General features: G+C 38.5%; 1 protein-coding gene across 10 annotated transcripts in view; it reads right to left on the reverse strand.

Moving 5' to 3' along the window:
- The window catches only part of Akap7 (A-kinase anchoring protein 7), a 258,173-nt gene that overhangs the window by 174,494 nt on the left and 61,496 nt on the right, over window positions 1–22,183 (reverse strand). For 8 of the 10 annotated variants that reach the window (XM_074074590.1, XM_020186871.2, XM_074074608.1 and 5 more), the window contains exons 6-7: window positions 14,427–14,539; window positions 327–474 (exon numbers count right to left, since the gene is read on the reverse strand). In XM_074074590.1, coding sequence (XP_073930691.1) covers window positions 327–474; window positions 14,427–14,539 — 261 coding nt within the window. The remainder of the gene's footprint in view (window positions 1–326; window positions 475–14,426; window positions 14,540–22,183) is intronic. The other 2 variants (XM_074074579.1, XM_074074582.1) reach the window with 1 other exon arrangement.

The raw sequence follows: 22,183 nt of genomic DNA on the forward strand, positions 1-22,183 counted from the left end.
AATGGTGTGGTCGTGTAGGCCTTCACTAAACCAAATGGTCTCTTGTTCATGAGACACAATTAAACTGAAATGAATTTAAAACAATATTTCAAGACTTGTAATTACATTTAAAGCACAGAAGTATAAAAACTATAATAGTAAAATCTTGAATAATAAATATAAATATGAAAAGGTTCTACAAATTTTTCATTGTATTATTTCCAAAACACAGTATCTGGGAAATGTGACACTGAGGAAAAACATCCAACTTATGCTCAATAGCTATCAAAATTAAGTGATGCCAAAGTCAAAAATAAAGAGCAGGAATAATTTTTAAATGCACTCACCGACCACAATTGAACACTCACAGTGATAATAACCATCACTTCGTTTTTTCTTCAGCATGGAGCAAAGATCTATGCGACGTAACATTTCTTCTCCAAATCTGTGGTTGATGAATTTTTCATACAATTCAGGGTCTATTTTTTTCACTCCCTTGAAATGTCAAGACAAAAATCACATCAATCAATCATTTCACCCAGGCAGCCAGTTCATATTTATATCACTTTTTTAGAAACTAATATTTCATTTGGGGATTCAATACTGCCTACTGGCACTTAAAAACAGTCACTACAGAACTGTGGTAAAGCTTTTTTGCCTTGTTTAGTTTTCTCCTGTTTTCCTAAGACAGGGTTTCACTATATAGCACAGGTTGTCCTGGAACTTGCTACGTAGCCAGGCTGGCCTCAACTTCATGATCCTGGTGTGAACCACCACACCCAGCTTGTAATGGTGTTTTTCAAGTCTCCCTGCCTAAGATGAGTTGTAGTTTAAAAACCATGAATTAAAGAGCATTAATTTAAGTTTCGCAGCACATGGAACTTCATATACTTTAAGCTTCAGATGTAATATGGCATGTCATGTTAAATTTGAAATATCAAGGGCAGAGTGATCATCTGGGGTAACAATAGAAAACTGGATGGATTTTTATAAAATGATGTGGATCTTAACATTTTATACTGGGAAAATGGTCTAATACAATAGATGCATTTTAAATTCCTTGTGTAAAAACTTCCTGAAAGACAATCAAAGGTTGTTTGAACAGGGGGTCAGTGATCTTCCAAGTTCTCTATCTGTCTCTCCTGATTTTCTGTGTCCCTCACAGCAGGGACAGCTGACTGTTGAATAAGCACAGTGAGATGCTCTTGGTACCTTTGCAGTTTTCCAAATCATGAGAAGTAATATCTCCATCTCCCCTCTGCTACCTAATAGCTCTGCAACTCAGCCTCAGAATCCCAAAGCACAGTCTATGGGATGAAGATAATTAGAACGCATTTAATAAAAACGTGTTACAGAAAAATCTTAAATAGGAATACAAAACATTATTTTGTTCTGCATTTCATTTTCCTTATGCAAATACAAAACCTTTTTCTATTTTTATAGAAATATGGTTATGTCCTGAGTTCTACTTGACAACCAGCTTTACTCTTTTAGTAAATATGCCATGTCAATAAACAATGCACAAATGTACAGTGTGTATGTCTCCACAGTCCTCCAGTGTAGGCATTTAGCATCATTTTATTCATCCAGTCCTACACTGTTGGCCACTTAGGTTGCTCTTAATTGTTGATATTATATCCAGCATGTTTTTGGTCATGTTCACGTATGGGTTCCTAATGGTAACTGCCCCGCTCAGCGTCTCTCCCAACCTCAGTTAATGATAACTCTGTTCTAACTGCACATGCTCAAAGCCTTGAGATCATCCTTGACTTCTCTTCTCTCAACCCGACATCCAAGTTGTGTTGTTTCTACCTTCAAAATATATCCAGGTCTCACCAAACGTTCATTGCTACCTTTATCCAAAACACCATTTTTGTCTTTTACCTAAATGATTGCAATGGCTTCCTTATTATTTTCCTACCACTCCAGGACAATCCTATAAAAACATATATCAAATCAGTTCACTGTTCTGCTTAAAACCTCCCAAAGGATCCGTATTTCTCTCAAAGGAAGAGCCTAAGCCCTCAAAACAGCCTACAAGGTACTGTTACGCCTGCACTACGCTTCCTAGATCTGGTCTCCCACCACCTTCACCCCTCTCTGCCTCCCTAAACCTCCTTGCTATTCCTTGAACATGCCAGGCCCAAGTCCACCTCCAAGTCTCTGTGCTGCCTATAACCTGATCCACCTTCTGGAATGTTCCTTCCCCAAATATCCTCATAGTTCATCCCACATCTCCATTAATTCCTTGAACAAATATTATTTTCATAATACACCCTCCCCTGACCATCTCATATATTTTGCACTCTCACCCATATCTTCTCTACTCCTCTCTTTTTGTATATATTCATGCATATACTCCCACAGTACCTACTATTTTCTAGCATGTTATATAATGTACTTATTTATTATAATTATTTTTCATTGGCATTATCCATCTCTGTGGATATGGAATGGAAACTCCACAGGGGAAAAACATGTCTGATTTTTACTGACTGAAATACTCCTACTATCAGGACTCAGTCCTAGTACAGTACTTATCATGGAGCAGTACTCAATAAATAATTGTCACAAATACAAAAGAGGACAAAGTCTGAAGAAAAGGATAGCTGACATCAAATGCTGTTTATTCAAACATCAGTAAGAATGAACCAAGTGGATTTCTTTCAGTTTAGTGAGCAGAATGCCCTGAGAAAGGCAGCTTGAGCATCACGCCAAGGTGCAATCAGAATGCGTAAACTCAACTCCTGCATCTGCCACTGTCCAGCAGAGCCGCAATGCCTGAGACAAATCAACTTCTAAGTAGGAAAGGTTTACCTCAGAGGTGTCATGGTCAGTTGGCCCTGTTGCTTTGGGCCTGCAGTGAGGCAGCACATCATGGCAGGAGTACATGTGAAGGGAAGCTGCTCACTTCAAGGTGGCTGGGAGAGAGAAAGAGGGTAGGGTCCCAAGATCCCCTTCAAGGGCACACCAACAATGACCTAACTTCCTTCCATAAGACCCCACCTCCTAAAGGTTCTATGCCTCCCAATTGCACCATCGGCTGGTGACTTCTTTACCAGATGGGCCTTTGGGGTCATTGAAGATCTAAACCATGACATCTGCCATTCAGCTTCACTTCAGTCTCCCTATCTGTAAAATGAGGTTAACAATAGTACCTACCCCTCAAAGTGTTATTTGGACTAGATCAATTAATTTACGTAAGTGATTAAAACAGTAATTATAATAAATGCTTATACATGCATAGCATTATTATCACTAGTTATGGCCAAGGTAAGACTGCAAGAATTTTAAGAAATTCTGAGGGAATGGAAACTGACCATTTTTACTTCTCTTTTAAATGCTTATCAGGGTGTGTGTATGTATGTACGTATGTATGTATGTATGTGTCTAAGGAGATAGGAAGGGAAGGCAGTGGTTCCTTTAGACAAGACAGAAGACAAATGATAGCTTAGCAGATAAAGAACAGCCTTTAGTTTTCAAAATTCTGATGCCAGCATTGACTAGCCCCTATACTATTTCAGTTTTCTAAAATATCATTTTTAAAAAGGAAGCAATAAGGGAAACACAAGAGTGCCTCCAATCTCCTAAGCTAATTAGTTAGCAAAAGGTAAGCACCAACTCTTTTGCAGAAATTCTTCACACATGACTGCTAATGTGAGTCTTAAGGAGTTGACTTTTATTAGTAAGTGAAATTGAATTAATTCAATAGCTCATAATTTATAGAGAAAGCTGTGGTTCAAAAAGGCATGAGGCCTTAGGAGGCTCTGAAATTATATTCCCTGAACTAGAGAAAAGGTTAGATCAAGAAGAATTAACCTAGAAGGTAACACACACGCACAGGAAATCAATGTGAGTCAATGCCCTGTATAGCTATCCTTATCTCAACCAGCAAAAACCCTTGTTCCTTCCTATTATTGCTTATATTCTCTCTTCAACAAAATTAGATAAGGGCAAAATAGTTTCTGCAGGGTATCGAGGAGGGTGCAGAGTAGAAAGGGGTTGGGGTGGGTGGCAAGGGAGGGGGTAGGAGCAGGTGGGAGAAATGACCCAAGCATGTATGCACATATGAATAATAAAAAAAAAAAAACTCAACCAAAAAGGAAAAAGAAAAAAAATATATAAAATAAAATAAAATACCTGCCTTTAATATGCTGCATTGATATTAATAAATCAAGTGATAATTATATGCCCATAGCAAATGAGTTTCATTTACTATGAAATGAAAAGGGAGATAAGAATTCATAGATGCTTCTTAAACATAGAAAAATTATCCAAATAATCCAGCCTGTAAAAAGAACACCTTTATATTGCTAACATCCAAGCACAGCAGATTCCTCTAGACCTGGTCTAGAGGATATAATACTTCTCAATTCTTAATTTTACTTTAAGTGGGGATATCTGTGTAGCTCACCATGGGGTTTTTTAAGGCATGTCATTTATAAGCTTGCTTTTAGCACTCCTGCTGTGTTTAATCTAAGGCTTTAGAGAAAGAAAAAAGCAGAACCTCTTCACCCTAGCATTTTTGCTAACATTTATAATATTACACTTTTCCGCAAGTAGTAAAACACAGCTGCTAGTGTTATAGGGTTTTAATCCACTGTCACACCTCCTTCTACCTATCCTAACACTTTGGGGAGAGCTGGATGTTCCTTAACAGTATCAGGTGACATGGAAAGCAGCCACTGAGGGAAGATTACAGGACTCCTAATAGCACCAGCCACTTCACAAAAGCCACTAAGAAAAAATGTGGTACTGCTTCCTTGTCCCAGAGTTTCTTTCCATGAGGTGTTGGCATCAAAAAGAACAGAGGTACTTGGCTTTGACCCACAAACATTTATTTGGCTCTTTTATACTGACTGAGGCCATGGTAACCAGGTCACTGGTACCCAGCAAGTTCTCCAGGCTGCAGTATAATGTTGGAACCCTGCAACACCTTTCTTTACAACACAGTCTGTGCTCTTACGTGCTCGTTCTTTGTCCACTTAGCCAACCTTTGTTCCTCCGTATAGCATGTGAGACCTTATGCCATTTGGCCATGCAACTGTTTATTATGTTTGCATGTGGCTTTTTTCATTAGCATGAAACAAAGGAAGGGTCCTAGAACTAAGGCATCCAAGACCAATTCTTATACATGGCAATCTCAGCTGGACTCTTCACTCCCCTGGGTCAAGCTCCAGCTGTGTTCCTGACTCCTAATGATCTTGTGGTCACTCAAATGTAAGCAAGCTTCAGCCTCCTCCTCCCTCCCAAGTCCTAATGTTTTGCTCTGTAGTACATATTCTCCTGAAATCGTCAACTCAATCATCTCTCTCTATACACTAAATATCCCCACATCAAAATTTTTCACTATGTGGTCTATACACTTACAAACTATTTTGTTTTCCTCTTTCAGTACAATGTTTTCCCTTCTAATCAATAAAGTAATTAATACCACCATTAAGTAATTAATGCCAGCAAGCTATTGGTTTAAAAAAAAAATGCTCAAGACCTGAACAGGAGAATGAGGCTATTCTATGGACGATCATTCAGAAATAAAATCATAGAAAAATCCACCAAGCAATTTTAACATGTTCTGTGGCACTGGCCTACCTACATACTGCAACATACTTACATGGTGGTAGAGTTTATAGCTTAGAGGTACAAAGCATGGAACAGCTGAATCAGGTAGATTATCTACAAACAATTTCACACCTAACTGGAGCCTCAGATACAAACCAAACGAGAGGACTTTACTTGAGCCCACAGATATTTGGCTCTTTTATACTACAGAACTGTTAAACAGAGAGCTAATAGGTCACCTGTACCCAAGAAGCCCTCCAGGTTGTAGGCCAAGCACTATACAGGCAGATGAGACTGTACATTGGTAAAACAGTTTGAATGCCTCATAGATCTTACTCATTGTAGCCCTGGAATTTTAAGCAAGAAAAACCTAGAGCATTTTCTCAACTCATTCTAGTGCTTTCTTCTTTTCCCAGTTTCTTATGAACTAATCAGCGCCCCAGACTCCCTCCCATTGGCATTCTTCCTTTTTCCAACCCCTTGCTCCCTACTTCCTTCATCAGCATCATTCAGCACAGCACCTTACTTCACCTAACTCACCTTCTCCCAACTGCCCAGAGAATTCCCTGCTCACTACTTAAGATCCAAGCCCCTGCCTATTACAGGAAACCCTCAAAGAGCTGAATGTTATGAGAACTGGGTGCCAGAACTGAGGCCACTGAGATTTATGCTGAGTGTCCTATGCTTAGGAACTAAGGAGCACAGGTGTTCAATGGCACAGCTTTTTCACCTTCTTTGGCTGGAATGTTCCATGGATGCATGAGATAAAAGGGAGTTCAGCTGTGGGAGAAAAAACAGTAGTTGGATATGGAGAAGTCATTAAACATATGATCTGGAAATCATGTAGAGCCCTTAAACCAACCTAAAAAATGAATGCATCTGGCCTGGGGAGTAGCTCAGCAGTAAGCACAAGTTTACATGCACAAAGCCCTGGTTTCAATCCCCAGCACCACCAAAAAAAAAAAAAAATTTCTCTCCAGGTACAGCAAGAAAGTCCAAAACTTTCTTTTTTTAAAACATGAAACCTATCATTATGTAAAATAATTTTACTTATAACATGCACTTGGAACCTCCCTTTGTTCACATTCCAAACTTATTAAACATTTAATTGTGAATTTTCCCCTTTGACTGTTCTTAAGATATGAAATTACATGAATTACACAGCTTTTCTAATGTACTCAGGCTACATCTATGAATATTAGATTAATACATTGTTTCAAAGAAAGTGCAGTTTAAAAAAAAGTTATCAGACCAGGCAGTAATTTCCAAACAGGCTTTTCTTCTAGAGATTTTGAAAATTAAGGACCTCTCCAAATTTTCTAGAAGCACTAATAAAATAATCAACGTGTGTGGTAGGAAAAGAAAACATTAGCAAGAGGAAGGAGTTGGCACCACAGGATAGAATTCAAGACATGGTAGATCCTGGCTATACCCAGAAGAGCTAACCTGCCACACTGGACACCACCCTGCTCCTGGCTGCCACATTCCCACTTTCTTCAGACACCTGCCAGTAGGAATGTGTATAATGGAAAATTAGCACCTGCTGAGAAGTTTTAAATGATTTCAGTTGGGCACAGTGGTACACACATATAATCCCAGCTACCTGGTAGGCAGAGGCAAGAGGATGTGAGTCTAAGATCAGACCCAGCAAAGATAGCAAGACCTTGCCTCAAAAACAAAATACAAGCTGGGTGCCATGCCTATAATTCTAGCTACTTCAGAGAGTAAGACTAGGAAGATTGCAGCTCAAGGTCAGCCAGGGCAAAAAGTCTGAGAGACCCCCATCTCAACAACAAAAAGCTGGGTGTGGTTCAGACTAAGGCCATCAGCTTGAGGGAAATGTAAAGATATAGTTGTACTAATGCCTTGAAGAGGGTGTCACAAACAGTAGCTTCTAGTGAATGATTAAAGTAAATTAGTTCATATTTAGGAACAGAGGTATAATTCTAATGAAAATTATAGTTTTTGTATTTCAACCTACAGTTTTATATTTTATGCTCAAATCTAAGTAGGACTCTTAAGAAAAATACAGCTCTGCCTTTTTTCACTACATAAATAATTATAATTAATAATAGCTGGCTGGCCAATTAGCTTGGCCAATCTTTCCAGTGATAAAGAAAAATTTCATTTGCCATCCACTGCAGTTGGTTTGCTTTCCTGTGACTATTCCAGTGGGTCAGAAATTAGCTACTGTCACTTATTAAGCAAGCTAAATAGTTTTGTATCACTGCCACTTTGCAATGAAACTTTGAGTTTTCTGGCCCATATTCCCTTTTGTCTTTTACCCACAATCAGTTTGTTATGCCAGTTTCCTACAAGATCATAACGCTCCATTTCATCCTTGCTTAGAAAGATGAAATTAACCATCAGCTGATAAGAGGTTCCAAAATATCTGAAAAACAACTTGCTGAGGAAAAAAATGTTCCCCTTTTTACCCTAATGATAATGGATGAGATAGAACATTTATGCTTAAGATTAATAAGGCAAACACATTATGATTTATTTTGTTTATTTATTTATTTATTTATTTTTTGGTGGGACTAGGGTTTGAACTCAGGGCTTTGTGTTTGCAAAGCAGGTGCTCTATCACTTGAGCCACAACTCCAGGCCATTTTGTTCTGGTTGTTTGGGAGATGGGGGTCTCATGAACTATTTGCTAGGACTGGCCTCAAACCTCGATCCTCCTGATCCCAGCCTCCCCAGTAACTAGGATTACAGGCGTGAGCAGCAGGCACCCAGCTTACATGTGTAATTTTAATTAGTGTGAATAATACTGCATGTTTTAATACAAGTTTTAAAACTCTGTTTCTTAAATTATCCTTAAATCAGATTTTGTTTGTGGATTCAAATTCTAGTAAGTTAGTAAAAATGTCCATAGCATCTGGTTGTTTAGTGCAAAAATATCATTTAAGCTTGAACTATTAAGATCAGTATTTCCTCTCAGAGTGAGTGGGTGACTTGCCTTAAATTCACACCATGAGTAAAAACTCTTCAGGGCTCTTAAGCTCTGAGCTTTTCGCCACTCTCATAACATACTAAATACCAGACTTCTCGCAATGTCATGCTAACAAGATGCAGGTAATCCTGAGCTGCTGAACGGGCTGGAAACAAGTCATGGAGAAGAGCTTACAGTTATGAAGTTGACTCCAGAGCAACTCCGGGGCGGGGAGAGGATAAATTCCAGACACGCTGTGTTCTTTGGCCTCGTGGACTGCTGCTAATGAACACAACAAGCTATACTGACCACTGGCACAGCACTGTCTGATATTTGGAGATGTAGTGCAAACTCAGTGTTGAAGAAAGTCAGACTAACAGAGACCATCAAGCAACACTTTCCCACCTCACTGCGCTTTGCTTTAATCTCTCTGGGATGCTGTCAGTGACACCATCACTGAACATGAGGTGGGGCTCCCTACCATTCTGTGTTACCAGAGTTCAAAGACTCTGGAAAAGAGACTCTGGGCTTGTTATAGACCCAAACCCAACAGAGCAGGGGATAATTTGAAACTACCACTAGCAAAGGCCGGCTGAATGATGGTGAAACCTGGAGGAATCACTTTTTGGACACTGGTTTCTTCCCCAATGTTGTTTACACTCACTGCCACAACTCATCTAGAAGGAAGCTCTTTATGGCAGGAGCTCCCCTCTCTTCAAGGCTCCTCAAAACCTGTACTGGATTTGGCATTAATGACACTAACTTTCTCTCAAAATGCACATTCACACTAACTTCTGTCCTTAGTTTCTTTGTTTCTCCTTTTGATTTTTTTTTTCCAATTGTGCGAGGCTTCTGATTTTAGTGGGAAAATCAGAGTTCACCCATGGCTTAGGCAGCTAATAGGAAGAAGCTCTGTACAGAAATTTTTAAAAGATCAGCATTTCCTAAACCATGTTCTACCAAACTCTAGTGTTATGAGATGATCAGTGAAACAGGACTTGCCGGTCAAGGATTGCTCAAAGTGTTCCCTGCCTTCCCTGCTGTGTCCCTTCTTGGAAGCCATTACACACCCTGCTCTGTGGAACTCAAGAGTCAGTAAGATACTTGCCTTGGCCAATAAAATGTGATCAGGAATAATGTTTGTCACTTCTTAGCATAAGTTTTATGAATCAGCATGTAGTTTATCAACTCTCTTCCTTCTCCCAGAAAACCAGCACTGTTCCAGGTGGGGGCTGCTCGGCCAAGGTGCAGAGTAGGCAATGAGAGCAGAGCCACACATGACCCATGAATGTGAGCAAACAGGTAGATCTTTACTGTAAGCCCTTGACATTCACAATAAACAACCGTGTCCCTGAGATCCTAAGAATCAGATTCACTTCACTTACTCTACCATTGTAGCGTCCACTTGGTCACAGAATCCCTGAAATCCTGAGGATATTCTGAGAGAAGGGTCCCAGAAAACCCCACTGAAATGCTTCGACTCTCCATTCTACTCTATAGATTTAAAATTAGGCTGTCAATTTCTAGGGTTTTTAAAATCCAAAGAGAATCAGAGCCAACCAGGGGTCATATGTAATTCCGGTATTAGTCAATTCCTAGAATCCGAACTGAAAATAATTTAGCTTTCTGTTTTATTTCCCACGCTTCTCAATTCTTACAGACATGAAGTACTGAAAAGTTCCAAATGAACTTCCAGGCAAGTTTACCTGTGTAGATATCATTTCTACTTGTTAAACAATTGCAAACCGACTTATTTGTTGTCAATATTTGGAAATAGACAACACAACAGCCCAATGTTTGAAAATACATTAGAAACATGAGTGAAGTCACTTGTCACAAATAGTGCACTTTGACACACAATGCATGACCCAGCTGACTAATGGTACAGAAATTATTTTGGAAGAAGAAATTATAATTCCATCTCATGTTAGATTTCACTGAATTTTTACTGTTAAAAGCCATTAAAACAAAAAGAGGTTTGATTTTAAATGTACTTGGTAATATGAAAAGTGACTCAAAAATAACTAAAACTATGAGTAATTAAGACACTGGACATTGGGAGATTCTGGGTATAAGATTCTGAAACCATGTGCTGGTTTTAGGACAAGATTTTGTGTGGTCTTTCAGAAATGGGGGAAGGCGTGGCAAAACATTCTAGTCCTTTGCTGCAGAGATGGGAGATATTTAACATACGGGTCCCTGTGAAAGCTTGTCTGTCCTGTCCCCCACCTCAGAAGGGTCTCTATCAGCAGCCCTGAGCACCTCCATTGTGGCTGGGGTTCCCCTTCCTTTCTGAAGGTGGTACTTCCTGGGATGCATCTCCCGTCACCTCTCACACTTTCCATGCCTTCACAGGTGCAGTGAAAGTCTGCTGATCACATCTGAGATCTGCCACTCACTTTATAGTCTTCTCTACCTTGAGGTAACTTCTCAAGCAAGTCCTGCTGGTCCTAGTTGCTTGACCATACTTGCTCATAATTTGGTATTTTCCATAAAGCCAAATTAGCCTACTTGTGAAAATGCTTACTTTATAGACATTTCAGAATAGCACAGGAATCAACATGCATTAAGAACTTGCTCCTCCTCTCACTGTGAGTATACGCAGTCAAGAGAGGTCATTTGATTTGTCTGTTGCTAAATGCCCAAGTAAAACAAGGTGGGCATTTATGCTCCTTCAAATTTATAACAGATTCCCTCAGGAAGGAAGAGTCTTGGTGCTCCTTGGTTTAGAAATGGTTTATAAAAGCTCATTATCATGCAGACGCCAAAAAGGAGTGGTAGTCAAATTCTATCATGCCAGTTTACAAAATCCTAAGAAAATATGTTGATTAACAGACAGAGAGAAAGAGAGAGACGGAAGGAGATAGAGAGGTAGGGAGGTAGATAGATACAAACAGACAAGAATAAATAAGGGCAGTGGGGAAAGAGATGACATCAGGGGACTGTAACTGGGGAAGGACACACAGGAAGGTTGAGATTTAGCCCTCCTAGCATAAAAATTTTCAATTATAATCTTGGTTCTGCATTACTAATCAAACAATCCAGGGACTAGGATTTCCCCTTAATTGCACCGTCAGAACAGTGCTTCCATCTAAACACTCTCCTTTCCTGTTTTCCATTGCCATTCCTATCAATGACTGCCCAAGTCCTCTCCCTCTTCCCTTCACCACCATCATCATACAGTCCTCAGCCTTTGCTCTGCACACAGTGACTTCTAGACTCAAAACAACCTTATCTAAATGAAAATAGTAGCAAACAGTTTCAAAGAATGTTGTTTATTATTCTGAAGTCTGACAGTATCTGACTGTGAAAAATTGCTGTAAGGAATGGCCAATTAATAAATCAAACCTTCATCAGTTTAAATGCTATATTAATAAATTAGAAGAGTCTAAATTGGAGAAAACATTTAAGAAGCCCAGAAAATAATTTATGTTTAAAAACAACTGGTCTATTCAGTAGGAGATAACATTTATTTCTGGGAAATCTAGATCTTGTTTGATCTGAAACTGGTCTTCTTCTGCCACCAAGTGTTAGCATACACTTCTAACCCTCCAGGTTTTTCATTGTTCAAATCACAGAAACACAAGGTCACTCAATGAGAAAAATAAGACCAAAAGAATTCACTATAGAAAGCATGGAGCTGAACAAATAACAGACTAGCCATGCCAAACAAGTGCATTCTAAGGGAACTGCACAAAGAACTTGAACTTTATTTACTACTTTAGAGACACAGTAATTTCGTAAGATTTTCTAAGGCTTTCTTCATTTGATTAAAAAATTACAAAACACAGTGATCATCAGAATAGCTCTAAAACTGACAATTCCTTCCAATACTACCTCATGCAATATGCCCAACAGAATTTCATGAAATTAAGAATTGTGCAAAACTCATACACACATTGACTAAATGTCTCCTGGTGTGAGAAACCCATTGCCAAGAAAAGCCGTATGCTTCCCAGAATCTGTCCTTAGCCTCAGCCCAGTTCTCTAACTCGACAACCGAAATACCATGCTGCGGCCGATGAAGCTCCATTTCAGCAAATTCAAGAAAAACTGTTGTGTTTTCAAACTCCCAAATATAACATATAGAACTTTTAGCTACCCCTCTGGCTTTTGATTACTTCCTCCACATGCTATTACCTGCAAACAGGTGTCCTACCAGAAAACTGACAGGACCCCAAAAGCCTAGGGACTTCTGTACCATAATGGAGCACATTTTAATCTAAACAAAATACAATTTCATTTAAGTTTTATACACCAAGCAGGGACTACTTCTATTTTGCTCACCCTCTATGTTTAGCAACCAGTGCCCGGCATGCAATAGCCAGTCAAATATTTCTTGAATTATTATGATTTGGACCAAGAGAGCCTTATAAAATGGAGTTGGCCAGTAGGAGGAAAAACATGAGACTGAGAATGAGACAGATGGGTTCTCAGATGCAGAGACAAGACTATAACTATCAAGAATATGACCTCATTTAAGACATTTAATCTTTCTAAGTCTCATACCCTTTTTTTATAGGGTGAGGGAGTCTGAAATGTTGAAATATAGATTCTGGAGTAGTTTAAACATTCCTTTGAGAAATGTCCTTGGGTGCTTTCATTTCAAAGTTAATATTGAAAAGACAAAGAAACATTTGAAATAGGGATATTACCTTCACCACTGGTTTGTCACTCTGTGATTAAGTGTGAAACCACTTGGAAGAGTATAATCCATTTGAAAGCAAAACAAGAAAGATAACGAGTAAAAAGTGAACTGTCAGTCTATAAGTTTCTAAGTTGTTTTTCCACATTTCAAAATCTATGCAAAAACTGATTTATGTAAATCATTTTTAACTAACATATTCTGAAATCATACCTAATAACCTAGTACAGATATTACTGAGTTTGTGGCTTAAGTTATTTAAAAAAAACATGCAAGATATCCCTTTGGGGGCATCATTCACAACAGTTGGTAGAAAACTCATAACCACAGGATGGTGAATCACCCAAACCCGTGCTTTAAAAAACCAAAAGACTTCATGAGGACAGACATTAAGTACAAAATGTGTTCAATTTAGCAAAAAGTTCTAATAGCTAATGAACATGACCTTCATTTATAGAACTGCAAATGAGTCTTAACTGCAACAAAGGGTTCCAGAGAGCAGAAAGGGTATAAATCTGCAAGTCCATCTCCAAACTCTCGTGTAACAGAGAAGACCATGCTGGCTTAATTTGTAGGAAGAACCCCCTCGGCTGAAATGGGAAAAACAAGGAAGGTGCCCTTAGGATTCCAGGAGAAATTCTTATGGATTCATTACAAAGTCAAAAAGTATTCCAACCTCTGAAGGAGGTGGTGTGGCCTGGAAAGGAAGAAAATCACCCGAAGATAGGGGAAGTCACAAGACCTGTGCCTCAGTGTGTCACTGCTGACCATCCTTAGGGAAAGTTCTTGTAAGTCCCTTAGTTGCTCTCTCTCCCAGCCCCTTGCTCTGGGCTCTCATTGGAGGCAAAAATGAAGAGCACCATGGTCTTTCAGAAATCATGAAAGACCTACATAAAGTGGAGTTAAAAAAAAAAAAAAAGCTTCCCCGCTTGAAGAACCCAGTGGCAGTGAGCAGCACCATGTGCAGGCCAGCACAGGAAGTCTGAGACAGTAGGATGCTAGCAACCGTGAGCAAGAAGGCAGCACAACTGAACTCTGGCACCGCCCAGAGGCTCCTCAATGAAGCACTGTGGCAAGGGAAGAAGCAGTGGCAAGTGATGGCAGGTGTGCACCTAAGAGTTGCAGAGGCAAACAAGGCACAGCTGTGCGAGCCTCCATGGATGGCCTTGAGCATCTTCAGCATCCTGGGAATTGGAACAAATTGCCCTGGAATCCCAGATGCAATAGCAGTAGGGTGTCAGAAACTACCGTGAATGTCACTTGTGCCCCAACCCTGCAGAAGGGATGATAAAAACATGCGCTCACATTCTTACGAAGCATGCGTGCCTTTGACAATTTCATGAAGGTCAAGTGAGGCTTAAAGCTTATACTTTCTCCTGCCAGGATGCCTTTTTCTTGAAATGTCCTTTTTGCAGTCTCTGAGGAAGAGAAAAAAGAAGACAAAAACGCTACTATAAAAAGACCATTGCAGAAGATAACTGATTATTACAATGAAGATTACCTTATACCTATTTGAATTTTTTAAAAGAAATACCACAATGTAGTAGTGACAAACACTATATGACAGCTAAAAATCTCCAGTGACTTCGAACATGGGATAAAGTACACAAAACACTAACTTGAAAAGAGACGACCGTCTAATAAAATAACTATTTGCCTGGCATGATTTTCATTGAACATCATAATGGTTTCTACACGTATACTTGCTGATCTGTAATCCTGTATATCTAAACTTCTGCTTCTGACCAAGATGGGGTAGAGGAGCTCCCCTGAGAAATGAGAAATAAACAGGGTGGGCCCTTCAACTGCCCAGTTTACATCTCTAAGTACTCAGGCCTCTTTGTGAAAAGGACCCAGATGGAGCCCAGTCCTCCCTGGGGTGAGCAAAAAGAGCAGAGAGACCAAGGTAGCTTGTTCTCAGAGGACAGAGCACTTGAGATGTGAGAGAGACATGCCCCGAGCGAGAGGCTACTCCAGAGATTTGCAGTGTCCTCTAGAATATGCAGCCTAAAACAGATCAGTGCATTTCCTGGAAGAAAAATCGTTTCAAATGAAATAGAGACAATCGTGTCCAGCACTCACACAGAGCCAGAAATACTGTCAGTTCCATCAGCCAGACTGGAAGATTTAAGATTCTTCAGCCAGTAGGAAAACAAAATGGTCTTGCATAGTGATGGAAGTAACTAGCTCTGGATTGGTATTGCTGTAGTACTACCTAACAAGTCCTAGGAGCAAGACCAAAGAAGACAAAAGAACTAATACCTGACATCTAACCAAAACTCACCAGGCATGCCAACGAACAGGACAATATGATCCATAATGAGGAGACAGACCAACTAATCAAAGAGATCTCCTGTTAGAGTTAGAGGGAGGGGGAGAGGGAAGGGAAGAGGTATTCCTGACATTCAAGGTGTCAAGTAGAGGCATGCAAAGACCCAAGTCATAAAAAACACCAACTCTCTCATCCAGCAGTTTTTGCTTCCAAGATCAGATGAGATCGGGATCTTTCAGCGTGGTAAGGCCCTAGTACAGTAACAGACAAGACACTTACTGTCAATTGATACTAACGTATACCCATTTGGATTATAGTTCATTTATGAGTTTAATCACACAGTTCATGGTGTTACTGTTTTCCATTAGCTAGTCTTAAAATGCCTTTGTAAACATAAAATCATGTGTCAAGGGCTGTGGCTTATGCCTGCAATCCTATCCACTTCAGAGGTGGAGACTGGGAGGATCATGATTTGAGACCAGCCTGGGCAAAAGATTTATGAGCTCCTATCTCAGCCAATGGATGGGCACAGTGGTATATACCTGCCATTCCAGCTATGGTAGGGAAGTACAAATAGTAGGATTATGGCCCAAGCCGGCTGGGGCATAAATCGAGATCCTATCTCAAACACAGCCAAAGTAAAAAGGGCTGAGGGTGTGGCTTAAGTGGTAGAGCATTTGCCTAGCAAGTGAAAGGTCCTGAGTTCAACCCCCAGTACTGCCACAGAAAAGGAAAAGGTAAAACAATGGTACTCTAATTTCATAACAAAGTGTTTTAGAAATGATCCATATTAAAACAGGTATTTGCGATCCTAAAATGTATAAATCTCAAATTACATTCTTACAATGTTGTCTTCTTTATCAAACAGGATGATTTATTTATTTTTTATAATTTTTTAAAAATAAAATCAAGATAATAATTGTTTACACTAAAAACCATGCTATTTTAATTTATTTCATTTCTAAGCTATAAGACTCACTAAATATAATTTTTTAATCAAAATAGTCTATTTTCTGTATTCCAAGGACTAATGGTGATTGCAGTGTCCACTGGCCACTGTTTTTTAAGTCAATGGACTTGAAAAGTATTCAGACATTTAGATAGCCAGACATAATTGCTAATTCGGCCACCTATTGGTGTTTGCATATTATCATATAAATGTATGTCAACATTATTCTATTTGTAATCTGTCTTTTTAAAACATTATTATAAATAGTTTTATTATGATTCAAGTTTAATTAAATAAAAAAGGTTATAAAAAGTGATGTGTATGTATATATATATATTACACACATACTTTTAAAAGTAGGTATATATCCTGACTTTTTAAAACAAGTTTGAATTTGAAAATACAATATATATTCATATACCTTATTGCTCTAAGTAAAGAATTTTATGCACTATTATTTTAAAAGACTCAAGTCAAGTTTATAGAGATGAAAACTTCAATGTCTGGGAAAAACAAACTGGATGGAAATAAAAAACCAATTAGACAACTGATGAACAAAAACAAATAGTAAACTTGAAGATAAAGCAATTAGAAAACACCAAAATAAAACAGAAAATGGGAATAAGAAAGAAAAAAAGAACAGAACATCAATGAGTTGTGAGGCAACTTCAAGTTGCCCAATGTAAGTGGAATCCTTAAAAAGGGGTGAGAGAGAGGCAGTCAGGAACATATATGAAGAAACAATGGCTGTCTAGGAATGAAAGCTGTCACAGCCACAAGGGAAAATAATCTGGGCAATAACCATGAAAATCTAAACTACAGGAGCATTTTAACCTAGCAATTCCAATTTGAGAAAAATACGAAGAAATAAAAGGTTCGTATGTAAGATTCAAGGTAGAAGAAACTTATTAAAGTTTCCTGAATTACTACAAACTAGAAATAACCTTCCACCATGAAATAGTTGATAAATTACCAAATGGCAAACTAAGGACTGTCATACTGCTGACAAAAAGAATCAATTAAAATTACACATACAGAACTGAAAGCTGAGTTTACATTAGCAATTTAATATTGCTAGGAATGCACGAGCATCACATGAAAATACACAAATACAAGGACACCAGATGTGTGAAAAACTCATACTTTTCCAAAGCCGTTGGTAAACACTTTTTCATTTTATCTTTACCCAAAAGTAGGTAGCAATGACAGAGTTAAGTGAATGTTAAAAGACGAGAAAACTTAAACATTAAATGTCAATGCTCAAAGTCTTACTTCTTATGGGAGGTTGAAAAGGTACTGGAGTTGAGGTGGCCTAACTTTTACACTGCTCAAGTCTCACTACAATTCTGACCTGAAACCTTTTTTTAAACTTTTTAACATTTTTTAAAGTAAAAGGTGTTTTTAATGCAAACTAGAGTCAAAAGTATGCCTTAATTTTAACCACAAATTTTGTTGGAGTCTACAGATTAGTAATGATGCACATAATTATAACCAGAAATGCTTGGCTGAAAAGAGCCCAGTACATCTCTGCCCGAATATTTCTTACACAGTGTAAGATTTCAGTTTTTCTGCCTGGGACTTTAAAATGAAAACAGATGCATGAGTGAACAAAACCAAGATCCCATACTAACCTTCCTAAGGAAATGAGAGGTTCTGCTGTAATGACTGGTTCCTATGAAAATAGCAAAATAATGTGAATAAAATGCAGAGAATAGCAGAGTTTCAAAATGGAAATGCCTGTTCAAAAGAAAAAATACACAGATGTATTTTATTTACTAATTAACATAATTTTAAGTGCTAAGGCCTAAAATCTTTGACTTTTATTCTAAGTATGATATGGGAATTTTCAGGGTTTTCAGCAAGGAAATGTATATGTGGGAATAACTTTCTTTACCCATCTACATTTTAACTTGAGTAGACGTTTTGAAACCTTGGGCAATTCAAAGCTCTCTCTTTCCCAGGGACTGTATCTTTGATGAAGAAAGCAATATGGACTATCACAGTGTTTTAGATTAGGGAGCTGAGGGGAGAGAGCACTTTGGTACTGTGTCACCTTGGGACATCTCCTGAGACAGGCACCATGCTTGACTTCTGCAGCTGGATCCTCCCTTGTTCCCATATACAAAGACTTTCTGCAACTTCAGTACCTTCTCAAGAACACAAGATTCCATTTTACCACTCACCACCCCACCCCAGGGCAAGCAGGAAGGGCTGTGGAGGCCTTTCATTGCCTCTTGCTATTCTTGACATGGAAACAGAAGAGCATCCTAGACCAAGGTGGAGAGAGGCACTGTGGGGCCACTCAGCACAGGACCTGGCATCATTCTCTCTCCTTTGCCTCCACTGACATGCTGGGCGCACAGGAAGTCTGGCTCTGCTGCTCTGTGACACTTCAGGATGGAGCACAGGTCACTCCTGTCTCAGGCTTAGCTGGTATTCCACTATTTTGTTCACAAAATAGTGCTGACAAGAACTCACACTTCTTAACACTCTTCTTCACCCAAACTAGAATCTCTTCTCTAGCAACAGGGGCAGGAAAAACTGATTATTATGTTTAGCTTCCAAAACCCCAAAGCCTTTTCTCTGCTTTTCTAGCTGTATTTTCAAGAGTGTTGCTGTCTGAGATGGGCTGGGCATAGAATAAGGAATATGAGAAACCTGAGGAAAAACTCAGTTAATATTTCAAAATATTACTCCATCATCCTTTCAAAATCTGTTATTTTACTTTATCAATATTTACAAAATGCTGATATGCACTAATTGTGACTTTTTATTCAGTCTGTAAACCCTCCACTACCAATCACCACCACCAAATTTTCTTTTCCTGTCTATTATGGTAATAAAAGTTAAGTGACAGACCACTAAAATACTAAGAAAACACTAGTTGTCAGTTGTAAGCTACAGATGGCAATTTTGGCTGAATGGAACAGGAACAGGATTTCACATAAGGGCACTAGGAAAGCCAGAAGCCAGACTGGAAGGCTGGGAAGCCAAGGAGATGCCAACAGTTCCAGTGGGGACCAGGAAAGTGAGGACACCTCCTCTTCCACTGAGCACCAGGTGCCACAGCTGGAACGACTAAAACCATAGACAGCACAAAGGGAGCTGGTACTGTTGCCACTTGCCCTGGACAGTGGTCGCTACTTCTGATGATGCACGTATGCACAGAACACATTCCTCATTCTTCTTCCACTTGCTGGCTTCCAATTCCAAGTCTGTGTCACACCAGACTCATATGCTCTGTCCCAGCACTTGTGAGAGTGTATCTCACCCGGGAGATGGTTGGGAGGAGTCAGATGCTAAACGACCACATCAGAAAGATGACAGTCCACAAGAACACAACACGAAGCAGTAAGAGTGAGTTCATCACTGTTACTACAGCTCATACACATTAAAGAAAGGTAACTCCTCTGTCATAACCCAACTTTGGTCCTCTCTCTTTTGGCATATTCCCAACTGTTTGAAGAGGACTCCACTGAAATAATTCGGTTGCATCACACCAAAGTGTTTTCATAAGTTAAAACAAGCCAGATACTCGCCAAGTCTTATAGTTTAATACATACTGTGATGGACTAATTTCCTATAATTGGACTGGACAGATTGCTTATAAATATTTAAAGGATTATCACATAGCAGAGCTGACAGCAACTTCGCAACATGTTCATATCACCCCAAGAAACAAAACCAGCATAAAGTACAGACACACAAATTCACTGACTCATTTTTTTACTGACCACTTGCATGTGTGCCAACTACATTATCCAAAGGCCACTGCCTTTACTTACCACTGTTCAGAATTATCAAAAAATGCACAGACATAAGAAAAGGACTCTGGTTATAGAAATCAAAATAGTGGGCATTTTTACTGTTCTTTACCATCTATTTATATCAATTTTTGCATATTGCCTTATTTGATATAATAAACTTATGACCAAGTGAATCTGAAGAAACATTTTTTAACTTACTGGTTTCGTTACATCAGCTTTTGACCTAACAGCACTCATTATTCACTGTAGATCTGCAATCTCTGATGCTAAATATTTATTCATACTACTCTTTAAAATAGTATTTATCATATAGTGCTTTTAATTTTTATTAGAGTGCTTTCTCAGTACGGCATATTTTCTAGGTATAAATAAATAAGGAAAAAGAAGATGTCTTCTTTTGGAGAAGAATTTCTTAATGATGATTATGTATTTCTAATAGCATTATAATTCATTGCTTAGCCAGAGTCCTAGGTAATGATTACAGATACATTACTTTCACGAAGAGTTTTTGTTAATGTAAAAATCACAAGTCATTTCTCACCTATGCTAACTTATATCCTGGAAGAAAAGTTTATGAATGATTAAAGAGATTGTTCAATTCTTCCTAATTTCACAGAAATGCCTTCAAGCACTAAATAGACAAATCATACATCAGAAACATCAAATGTCCTTCAAAAGTCAGCTCAGGGTGCTTCCTAAATAATGTAATTCATCTTGTAGCTGAAAATGAAAGTTGTCTGAAAATTTTCCTTAAAATATACTTGAATACTAGAAGCATTTTCCATACATAAAAAAACAATGAAACAAATAATTTATTAAACAAATAATACTTTTGAAAATCTAACAAATAGGGCTTTATCTGTTTTTTAGATTTTACATACACACTTATTTTTTATAGATTTTCTTCAAGTGAATTCTTTTTTTAAAATGTGGTATCAAAAAATTTATACTCAAAATGTAAAGAAGTTGCTAAAAATTGTCTCTTCTATTAACTGACCAATTTTAACAAAATCATCTATTGTAATTATACACACTTTTTTGAAAAGCATATATTTCTCATTTTTCTCTCTCTTTTGATATTTCCTCCCTTTTTCTACAACTGTGAGGATGTTTATATGACAGCACTGTAAGGAGAGCCCTAGGAATTAAGACCCCTGCAGGAAATACCATGTTAGAAATGAAAATGGCACCAAGAACTTGGCACCAGGAAAAAGACTCATCTTCCTGGAGAAGGACCAATTCCCAGTTCTGGTCACACTGCCCTGGCAAAGCCTAGATAGATAATGAATTTTTCTCTCCCAGCTTTGACCAAAACTGAACTCACATTCATATGTACTATGTCTTTTTCTTGTAATGGAGGCAGGAAGCAGGACCAAACTCTATGGCCAGGAGTTCCAGTAACAGAATCAAGGGCTATCTGAAAATGTCTTTTGGAAGCAAAGCTCCCTATGTTTTGCTTATGGCTTCTTGTCCCTGTATTGGGGTGGGGCAAGGGAGGTAGCACAGTCCCTGCAGCTGAGAAACCTACTTTTGTTTCAGGACTCTTCCTTTCTTTTAGCCAGTGGTGCCAAACCTTTGCCACTTATGATGAAAGGGAAAATGAGTATTTTGAAATCCGTGGATTCAAAGTTTGTTTCCTTGCTTGGTAAAGTCAGTCACACATACCATGCCTCCTTCTTTTGCTTGCTATTTGTGGCTTTTAGCCAATTTGTGATCTCTTAAAAGTCATTTGGGGTTCTTTTAGGAACACCCCCCAAAAAAACTGGGGTTCCTCCCAGAACCACTTGCTTGACAAGGAAATTTAGATTCTTTGTGTTGTGATTATGCTCTGGTATCAGCTTGTGAAGACATTAAGAGGCTTTAAAAAAAACATGTATTTTTGTTTATTTAATTGGCGGATATGAGCTCTATATATCTGGTTTTTCTTTTCTACTAAGATAACCTGTTTTTCAAAATTTCTTGGAGGCTTATTATTCAGTGAGTCCTGATTGGAATGAAGACACCAAAAGATTTACTTCAGACTATTTGGGACTAAAAGAAAGACAGTAAAAGTTAAATTTTAACTGAATTAAAG

Source organism: Castor canadensis, chromosome 1 (assembly GCF_047511655.1).
Source record: "Castor canadensis chromosome 1, mCasCan1.hap1v2, whole genome shotgun sequence".
NCBI classification, from domain to species: domain Eukaryota; kingdom Metazoa; phylum Chordata; class Mammalia; order Rodentia; family Castoridae; genus Castor; species Castor canadensis.